General features: G+C 44.0%; 2 protein-coding genes across 2 annotated transcripts; one reads left to right on the plus strand and one right to left on the minus strand.

Annotated features, from left to right (window-relative positions):
• Positions 1–1028: 1028 nt before the first annotated feature.
• Positions 1029–6913, plus strand: LOC308134818 (integral membrane protein 2A-like). Its single transcript, XM_080502627.1, has 6 exons — positions 1029–1267; positions 1621–1758; positions 3547–3726; positions 3831–3941; positions 4669–4813; positions 5847–6913. Exons 1-6 carry the CDS (start codon positions 1196–1198, stop codon positions 5939–5941), a joined length of 741 nt encoding a protein of 246 aa, XP_080358753.1. The 5' UTR covers positions 1029–1195; the 3' UTR covers positions 5942–6913.
• A 588-nt stretch (positions 6914–7501) lies between these two features.
• On the minus strand, positions 7502–9534 carry gpr174 (G protein-coupled receptor 174; the record flags this gene model as incomplete). The annotated part of the gene is made up of 2 exons (XM_080501764.1): positions 7502–8343; positions 9334–9534. The coding sequence occupies 2 exons, from the start codon at positions 9532–9534 to the stop codon at positions 7516–7518; spliced, it is 1029 nt and encodes a 342-aa protein (XP_080357890.1). The 3' UTR covers positions 7502–7515.
• Between the last annotated feature and the right edge of the window lie 1448 nt (positions 9535–10982).

The following is a 10982-nucleotide window of genomic DNA, read 5'->3' on the forward strand; positions in this document are numbered from 1 at the left end:
CGTAGGAAATATCAGAGCCTCGCACAGGGCGTTTTGTGAGTGTGTATGTGTGTGTTTGCGAGATGCACGTGGTACAGTTGCAGAGCTGAGCAGCGGCGCAGCATTTTACATGTTTATTTACTCCTCGGCGCAGGAGAGTGAAAGCAAAGGAAGTGGATCGGGGACCACCACAGGCCTGTGTGTGTGTGTGTGTGTGTGTGTGTGTGTGTGTGCGTGTGTGTGTGTGTGTGTGTGTGTGTGTGTGTGTGTGTGTGTGTGTGTGTGTGTGTGCGTGCGTGCGTGCGTGTGTGTGCGCGTGTGTGTGTGACAGAGGGTGAGAGGGAGGTGTGTGTAGAGTCAGACACCCTGGCAGTTGCAGGAGGGAACTATATTTACAGAGTGGAACATTCACAGACACACATGAATAAGCGACATTATACACGAGAAATATGATTTTTTTTTTATATTACATTACACTGCAAAGTGAGTCACTTTGTGTCATGAGCTGCAAACTTTAAATAAAACTGTAAATCGTTGTGTCTTGTAGTGATGTGATATATATATATATATATATATATATATATATATATAGAGAGAGAGAGAGAGAGAGAGAGAGAGAGAGAGAGAGAGAGAGAGAGAGAGAGAGAGAGACAGCGCACATATGCACAGTTTGTTTGTTTATTTGCTTGCTTGCATGCTTGTTTGTTTGCATGCTTGTTGGTGGTCCTTTACCTGTCCTTCCTTACGTTCAGTCTGATGAGCGGAAGCAGATATTTCCTGACCGATTAGGGAAACAATGCATGTGTTCCACTCGCAGCCACTAGATGGCGCCAAAGCTGCAGAGAACAGACGCAACAAGGAGCCGCAAAATGTTCTCAACGTCCAGAAGATAAACTTGCATTACCGCCCATCTTCATGTAAACGACGCTTCAGCTGCATGCATGTGTCTATGTGCAGGTTGAGCATGAATATGAGTGTTTTTCTCATCCCGGTTTGCATGTCCTCCTAATCCCAACCCCCCCCCCCCCCCACCCCCACCACACTTCAGCCACCGGAAGCGCTGGTTAAAGCCGAGGTTGCAAAGTGCGTCACAGCGCTGATCTGCGGAGAATCACCGGAGCTTCCAGTCCAGCGCCGACAGCCCCACATCCTCCTCTCGCTTTCTCCCTGAAACCCGATCCGACGGAGGTGGTTTTGTCCTCCTCATCGACCCAGCATGGTGAAGATTGCGTTTAACTCGGCCCTGGCGCAGAAGGCGCTGGGGAAAGACGCTCCGGCCGCTGAGAAGGTGAGAGAACTGCGCGTCCCGCCGGTGTCCGACACCGCCGCCGCCGCCGCTTGCAGGCCTGCACCGGAGCTGGCACCGCCGGCTTCAGCCATGTGCACGTCTGTGACAATCTGGACGTTTGACCGCAACGTGATGTGTTTCGATGTGCAATGGCTTTTAAATGAGAGGAGTTGTGTTGCACCCGATGCAGGACGCTGGTGGAGCAGTCGTCTTCTGCACAGCTGTTCTGCAGAAAAAAAAAAAAAAACACGCACTCACTGGGTTTATAGGACTGGGGAATTAAAACTCGCTGTTTGAAATATTCTCATGCTATGATGGGTTGTGGAGGTGCTGATGGTGTCGTATGTGTGTAGGACCCTGAACTGGCCTCTGCTCCGCTGGGCTCCGAGGGATCCACAGGTCGCTGTCTGCTCACCCTGCTCGGCATCGCCTTCATCCTCAGCGGGCTCATCGTTGGGGGAGCGTGTCTCTATCGATACTTCACCCCCAAGGTGAGTGTCTGCACGTGTAATAAACAATAGACACACTTCAAAGAGGAAGGGCCACCAAAACATTGGTCCCCAACCTGAGGTCTGGGGCCTTCATGGGGGAAGGAGTCACCAGAAAGCACGTTTTACCTGGCACATATAGAAAACAACAACAAAACAAGACACTTATAGCGCTTTTGAGGGTTTGTCTTCACTGTAATGTTCTGTAACTGTTGTTAGAGGGGCTCCAGGTAAACAATGCAAAGGCTCATCCACTTGTAGTTGATGACAACATGGAGTTTAAAAGAGCTGCAATTGTGTCATTTTTATGTGTATTGTTGGTTCAAGTCCTAGTAATTTGAGATTGAAATTATATATCGGGATGAACAACTATTTTTACAGTGAAAAAAAAGTCGAGGCTCCACAAATCCCCCTATTTCCAATGTGTGAAATATTCATGTATTTGTGTATCACTTAGATTGTTTGAAACTGGGACACATTGACCATATCCAATACATTTTTTACAGCCATTGTCAAAATACACTGATGTCGGCAATCCTCGGTTACAATTATATTTAACGGTACGCAAAAGAACAACAACATCATGGTGTGTTAACATTATTGTGAGTTCGATATCAACTTCTACTTTCGTGAAATCACAGCTGACTCTACTTAACATGATGCACCATCAAACTCCCAAAAGAATTCCAGCTTCATTTATATCTTTCACTAGAAAATGCACAAGATGTTCAACTGTCATTTTTATGATAACTTTCAGCCAAGTTTTTAATCAAAGACTATAAAAAAACCTTTTATTATAATTTTGCATTTCAGCAGCTTTGACATTAAACAGTAAGATTACAGCTGTGCGGCGACGACTTGTTGTCTGCAACAAGTCGTCTCTGACCATCAGGAAGTGTCAAGTTGTATCGATAAATAGACGTTTACGTCACAAATAGAAACATATTTAAACATTTTGTAACTAAAGAATCATTTTGGAGTGCGTTCCCACATCCCTACACAAGGCCAAAGTGAAGCAAATCAAAATTCCTTAGTCAATCATCCACAGACGTGTCGTGGGAGAGGAGGAGGAGGAGGAGGAGGAGGAGGAGGACTGGAGTTTGGTCAGAATCACCAAGGCTGATCGTGACTGCCGAGGAAACACTTCTGCGTCGATGGGAAACACGAGTGCTGACTCGCTCTCGCTTCTGTCCTCAGGAAATGTGCAGACTTTACTGATTTGCATTTTGCTTTGTTGTCAGTGGGAGATTCTGACATTAAATCACTTCTCAGTTCAAAGCCAATGATGAGGGATCTTATTGCACTGAGAAATAATGTGGCTATTTATCTTCATTCCCCTTTGTTTCCTCACAATGCGAGAAGGACAATTCCATCTCTAAGACGAGTGTCATCTAAAGATGCTACTACCAGACAGTTTGTACAAAATAATACCAGTTTTAAAGTGCAACACTGACATATAGCTTAACAATTTAATGTCCTATTCATGAACAATACCCTTCTGTCACACTCCCAAAGGTGCGCGAACTACTCGCAGAGAGATATTTTCCATATTTTTAAAGCAATACCAAGGAGCTTAACGCAACAGTATTCTAAGATTGTAAGAAATGAAGCAGAAGTCGCCATCCGATAAAATGAGGATGTTTCTGTGTGGATCAGTTCTGTTCTCCTGGTCGTGGCATTTGATCATTTTGAAACCCCGTCGAGGACTTTCACAATGTTTGTTTTCAGCTGGCCAGCCATGTGAGAAATGTTTACCCACTGAGTGCTCTTGTCATCATTGATCGTTGACAGAGGCTGTACCACGGCGCCATGGAGTTCGGTGACATGTCGGCCAGCGGAGAGAGTCAGCCCTACTATCTGCCCCGGGTGGAGGAGGAGGTGGAGATCTCCGACAGCATGGCGGTCATCAGCGTGCCCCCTCCGCACTTCAGGCCCGGAGACCCTGCTTTCATCCTTCACGACTTCAACAGGGTGGGGGCCACTTAGAAATCCTCAACCATCCAATTCGTCGGTCCTGCAGATTTATAATGTGTCCTGGCGATTTTGTGTGTGTGTGTGTGTGTGTGTGCGAGTAGAAGCTCACGGCGTATCTGGACTTGACCCTGAAGACCTGCTTCGTGATTCCTCTGAACACCTCAGTGGTTCTGCCCCCCCAGGACCTCATCGACCTCTTCTCACAGCTCATGGTGGGTATACCAACCACACACGGACCCCCAGTTAAGGCAGAAGGCGTCTCAAAGCATGTGATGAAGTCGGATGTAAACAGAAATATTGCATCAAGCCCAAAACTGCCGGAGGTCCACATCATAGATCATCTCCTATCGGGCATAATGCACTTTCTGAGCTCCTGACACGTGTAAATATCTTCTCACTTGACAGGATGGGCTGTTATTAAAACCCCATAAAGGATCAGTTCACACTCTGTAATAGAATGTGCTTTGGATGATCAGATTTCATTAGAATGAGTGTGAAAGCACACACGAGTGCAGCAGAAGCGAGACGTGTGGGGCAGAGATCGTAAAAATGTCATTTTGTTGTAGTTGAGAGTTCGTTTTAGAGATATTTGTGCAGATTTGGTGAGAATAGAAGAAGGTCAGACCGTTCGTTATGAAGAAAGACATTGTGTTTCCTCGGAGTTGTCCGCTGTGACCCATTGGATCTCGTTTGGTCTATGTCGGTGGACGGTGGTGCGTTCGGCGATTTCGTCAGCGAGCAGGAGCAAATGTTCGACAGGATACAGATCTCTGACAATGAGTCATCAATCACAGTCCTTCCCACACTTTCTTTACGCTCCGCTGCTGATACAGTCACTGATCTGCTTTTCTCTTCTGGTTTAAAAATAGAAAAATGTTTGAAGACGCACTGCGATGACTTGGCACAATTTTTTTTAATGTCTTTTTTTTTTTTTTCTAGTCTGACTCATACCGCAGCTACTTGGTGCGCGAGGACCTGGTGGTGACGGAGCGCATCGAGGACATCAAACCTCTGGGCTTCTACATTCGCCGACTCTGTGATGGGAAAGAAACGTACAGGATGCAGCGTCGGAGCAGCCTTCCAGGTACGGACACACCGGATACACGACGACCAGTCAGTGTTTCGTAAAATGTCAGTATTATAATAATAACTTCACAATACTGTATTACAATTATATTTTAGGAGTCAAATTATAACATTTTACAGCACACCATGAACCAGATTATATCATTAATCTTTGTAATTCAGTGATGACACAATAATAATGATACTTATACACAAGGTATAATGATATTCAAGATCTGATGCAACTTAATATTTATGCAATGAAACTAATTATCACATTAAAGTAATGCTATGTCAATATGTAAGTCACAATATCAATGTGATGATACTGTAGAGATGACAATGTGATATTTAGATGTTGATTGTTGGTACCATTATGTTTAGATTAAGATATTGATGTTATAGCTAAATATAAAAGATGATACATTTTATAGTGTTATTCTTCAATAATAATAACAAATGTGAAAGCTAAGTGATGTTACAATGTAATTATTATATTCCTGAGGCAACGTTAGTATTAACATGATATTTAAGTGAAGACAGACGTATCATAAGGTCCAAGAGATAATAATGTTGTTATATGGAGGTTACAATGTTAAAATCAACTCAATATTCAAAACATGATACAATGTCATGATATTTAAATACATAAACAATGTTTTTATTACACATGATTAGAGATATAATATTACTTTGATGAATGAATATCTGTTGTGACCACGTCACTTCATTAAAGACACAATGTGATCACAATATTTACGGGGCACTTTTATCATATTTATGTTTCAAAATGAAGAGACAATATTTAAAATCATGTTGCCATAATACTTTTAAGCAACAATACAATTTTGTCAGAAAAAGTTTGCTCAATTTATTCATTCCCTTCATTTCTACATATATTTAATTTTTTGCTGCATTTTGTTCGCCAATAATCACAGACACTGACCAACACTGTATTTTATCTCCCGGGATATTCATCCTCATTGTTTGATATGAGACGTGGAGCTATGAGAACACCTGGACTGCTGTTTGAATGTGTGTGCGTTCCTCAGGTGGAGGCATCCAGAAGCGCTCGGCTGACGACTGCTTCACCATCCATCACTTCGAAAACAAGTTTGTGACGGAGACCAAGATCTGTAAGGTTTGATGGGGGAAAAGCATGAGCAAAAGTCAGAGAGAGTGACAGAGAGAGCCTGAGTGACACAGCGAGAGAGAGAGAGAGAGAGAGAGAGAGAGAGAGTGGGTGAGAGTGGGCGAAGGATGGGACAACTTTCAGTGGAAAGTTAACTTTTTTTTGTATAAAACCCCACTTTTTTGCTTCCTCTGCTTCAAATCTAGTATTGAGTGACTTTCAGTTACAGCGTTAAAGCCGAACCTCCCCCTTTTCCTCCTTTGCTGTATTCTCTTACTCAACTATTCACTAGCTGGTCTTGTACTGAACCCTTAAAGTCAGCTGCTAACTTCTGCCGTACTAAGTTTCATTTTGTTCCCTTGGTTTCTGTTTTGTTGCCGTAGCTTCCCGCCGGTCTTATAGATCCTATTATTGATGTTTCTGTATTCCAACATGCAGTGACCTCCAGACGAGAGTTGTTCGTCATCCTAATGAATATTCTAGATACCGAGACATCGTTCATGTGAGACTTGTCGTGTGTCCGCCTGCTGTCGCCGCTCGTTCCAGGGTTCATAGAGCAGCTTTGACAACATATTCTATACGTCATAGCTGGATCCGGAGGGGTTGACTTTGGATACGTCCATGGAAGAGATGCACTAGTCCGGAGCTCTCAGTCGCCACCTGAGTAGATATTTCCCAGGATGCCCTGCTGCTGCCAGAGGCCTCTGCCGTCCTGCTGTCGTGTGTGATGGTCTTAGTGCTCCAGCACCCCGTGTGGCCAGTTTTTTGTGTTTGTGTAGCAACCTCATTCGTGACTTTCAACAAGAAGGATATGCTGAAGGACTGAATGAGTCGAAGGGAAATTTCAATAAATTTGACTTGGTGTTCTAATTTAACTTTTTTTTTTTATTATTTTATTTTTGAGCCTGTGTGAGAGAGACAGCTCAGATAAATAGAACAGATGCCACATGTTTTCCAAGCTTTAAAAAAAAAAAAAAAAAAGCACGTTACTATGAATTATCACAGCAAAACATTGTGACATTGTTTGCATAAATCTTTGATTTTGAAAAAAATCTCTTAAATTGTTGGGCTCTTGCCCCAAAAAAACTGTTTTTTTTTTTTTCATTGATTTCCTACTTGATGCCTGTACAGAACGACAATCAACAGAAGTATGTAAAGATGGGTTTCTGTCTCACCTTTTTAACGAATACCAGAAGATTAGAAAAAAAACAAAAAAAAAATTAACAAACCTTGTGTCCAACTACTGAACTGAACTTCTCTTTGTTGTTGAATAAAGTCGCATTTCTTAACCCAGAGAATAATTCTGGCCGTGTTTGTTGTCGTGGAACCAAAAAAAGCACCCCACCCTTCTATCTTCTGCACACTCTTACCTTTTCATTGCTTTGCACCTCGACAACAGGAACGACTCACTCTTCACCAGCACATTTAAAAACAAACAAAACACACATTTTATTCTTGAATGGATAAACATTACATTTTCAGTCCCACACTTTCACATTAGGATTCTTGCAGGAGTACGAGGACCGGCAGGCATCGGTTTAGTGGTTGAGAGAACAGCTGGTGAGCAGCAGGGCTCATGCTGGTCCTGACTAGTCCTCCTGTCCTCCAGTGATGCAGGACAGCCGTCTGTTGAAAGTCATGCCCTCTGGTATCTCCGGCTTGCTTAACCGCCTCCAGAATTCGTCCGTTGTGAAATAGTACATGAGGGGGTCCAGGCTGCAGTTCAAACTGGCCAGGCAGAGCGTGACGGGGTGACACCTCAGGATCAGGTCCCTGAGGGCGCAGTCGCTCACTGCATTGGCTTTGACCAGGAAGTCCAGGGGCATGGTGACGTGGTAAGGTACGAAGCACACAAAAAACACAATGGCACAGCCGAGCACCATCCTTAAGGCCCTCCGCTTCTCCCCCTGGTCGGGTATTGCCCCCGTCTTCGCCTGCCAGAGGCTCCCTGCCGTCATGCACGTGCAGGCTAACACCAAGATGAGCGGGATGATGAATCCAAACACTTCTGCAATGACCAGGAGCGCCCAGGCCGCCTGAGGGCTGACGGTCCTCAGGGGCAGCTCCGCGAAACACACCGGCTCAGCCCGGATGAGCGAGGCCTCGGAGGACGTGAGGCTGGAGTTGATGTCCTTGGAGCCGGAGCTCGGGCTCCTCAGCAGGGGGAACGCCAGGCAGCTGAGACACACCAGCAGCCAGCCCAGCACGCAGATGTACAGGTCCCCTTTACGCCGGGACGAGTTGTGCTTCAACGGGCACATTATAAGCTCGCAGCGGCGCACACTGATGCACACCAGGAAGAAGATGGAGGCGTACATGTTGACGTATTTGAGATAGAAACAGATCATGCAGAGGGGATGACCAAAGGGCCACGCGTTGTTCAGGTAGTAGTAGATCCGCAGGGGCAGGGAGAGCACCTGAGGAGAGCCAGAGGAGTCAGGAGGAGCGACAGGGAACAGCAATGTATGCATGTATGTATGAGTCACAGGAAAATTGTAAAATGCGTGTACATCAGTTAATAACATGAAGTCATTGAAAGGGCCATGACAAATAATGGAAAGAGTGGTGTGGTGCATCAAATAACCTTGTAACCCAATGATTTCCATGGTAACAAATGTGGCGTTGGCGAAGGTACGCGCTCTACCGAGTGCCCGTTCTGGTTAAAATAGTGTTGCAGGTGTTTTGTAAGTCAACCGAGTCCATAAGGCTCTGTTACTTTCACCAGAAACAACTTAGTCCCTGAAGATTTTAACAGAATTGCAAAAGACCTCATTACTTATGTCATTTAAAAAAACAAACAACACTGCAGAGCTGCTGTCTCGCCACAGAACACTAAGTTCATCTTTAGCATTAGTGTTATCCAATTATGTAGAGAAAACTCCCGGAGGAGTGCGTCAATAACTCTGAAGAGAGAACTAATTTCTCCTGACAGTAATGGGAAGGATGATCCACTTCAATTGCATCTACATTTACTGTGTATGAACAGTCTTTGTGATGCATTAGCCGTCTTGACAAATAAACATAATGTTCCTATTTGAGAGCCGTCTTCATGCTATTAGTGCTCATTGAAACTAATGAATGAACTGATTATAAAGCATCTTGTTTTTTTTAAATTTTACAGTAACTTAATAAAAGGCATTCTTTTAAAGTAACCATTGTGACTATTAATGATATATGAATCGTCTTTTCCCAGTTAACTGATGTAACTTCAGCAGAAGCTGCTGAGACTGACCCAAACAGTGCTGACAGTGCAATTCTAAAACATTAACAATAAGTAAGCTTCTTTTTCTTTGCAGTCAGTGATACATTCACTGGAACACTACTAAGTGAAGGTATTGAAAGTAAAAGGTCACAGGTAAAAAAACTATTTGTGAAATAGATAGTAAAGGCGAAGAAGTAGTTTTTACCTGCAGCAGGTCGGCCACGGCCAGGTTCATCATGAACATCACCGCCTTCTTGGTTTCTTTAATGTACACCCTGAACACCCAGATTGCCAGCACGTTACCCAGCAGGCCCGGGGCCAGGATCATGCTGTACACCACTGCGTACACATGATGCTGGTACGTCTTTAGATTGCCAGCGCCACAGCTGTGGTTGGCCAAGTTCATTTTAAGCCACGCGGTTGGTAAGATGTGAAGACGATAAGCTGCCCGAGTCGTTGCGTCATCAAGGCTCCCGGTCGTCTGTCGACAGGTCGGTTTGACCGTCCGCGCTGAGCGTCAGCGAGGAGTTTATTCCGCTTGTCCGCAGCATGGCGAGGTTAATTGTTCGCGGTATTTCTTGCTGCCATCAATCCCCAAAGAACTGGCACTCTGGTCGAGAAAAAGAGGAGAAAGTACGTGAAGCTCAGTGAGAAATAGATGAAAAACGTGGTCAAAAAAAGAAGAAATCTGTCTGAAATCGGGTGGGTCTGTTTTCTCTCGTCCCATAGATTTGTGTCACTGTCTAGTTTCACATGCCTATCTGTGTTCCACAGAGATTTTGACCTCACCACATTATGTCATGGGCACAGTTTGATGCTGAGCCTCCATCAGATTCACAGCAAATTATACAGCAGCCACACGCTGATGCAAACACGTTTGTTCCTGTTTACCATTGCTACAGTTGGCTGTCATCTCCATGTGTGAATGCAGCCTTTGTCAGTGGTTTTTACTGTAAATATGCAAAGCCATTGAAGAGCAACGCTCTCCCACGAACTTCTCGCTGTGGGAAGACCTGCAATGAGTCCGGTGTGAAATGTCTCATCACTGATCGTCGCAGAAAAGAGAGTGGTTAGTGGAACCACCGCAAGGCCAACGGAGCCCATCAAGCTCTGCTGAGGTGATGAGGAACAGCTCTTCTGGTGCAGATTCCACCCACATTGTGTTTACTGACACACAGCAGAGAATAAATGTAACCATCAAGACTTCACGAGCTGCGTGGTGACCTTAAAGCCTCCTGAGCATCGGTGTCAGATGGAAACACTCAGTGATATCTGGAAGAGAACTTCCTGCTTGTAGGTGTGAGACACCCACCAGTGTCAACAGCAGTGTGTGTGTGTGTGTGTGTGGGGGGGGGGGGGGTTTCTTCTGCTGCAGCTACAACTCATGCAAAATATTCAACAATGTGCTATTATAAAAGTCAGCCAGGTTATTTTGTGTTTCTTAATTTGCATTGACTAAACTATTAATAGTGGGGGGGAAATGCAGAAAATCCTAACCTAAATATAAGTAGAAACAATGTTGTTTATATATAACTCAATTAAAGGTACGAGTTACATTTCAACTTGAGCACAATGTTGTGCCTAGACAATAGGGTAATGTTTCCAAGAAAAGAAAAGAAAAACATTAGATAGTAAATCAGTTGTGCTGAATTGCATTTACAATGTAATAAATGTCAAGTTAGTTCAACTTAAAAACAAAAGTTCAAAAGCTGACTTAAATTTGTGAGTACCGTAAGCTATTTTTTTAGATAAGCTTAGTTTCACCTCTGAGAGCTAATAGCTTTACATACCTTGGTAACCTAATGACAATTTTTTCATTAATGTTAATATTGTGAAATAAAACAACTTAGTATG

Source organism: Blennius ocellaris (assembly GCF_963422515.1).
Source record: "Blennius ocellaris genome assembly, chromosome: 9".
Classification (NCBI taxonomy): Eukaryota; Metazoa; Chordata; class Actinopteri; order Blenniiformes; family Blenniidae; genus Blennius; species Blennius ocellaris.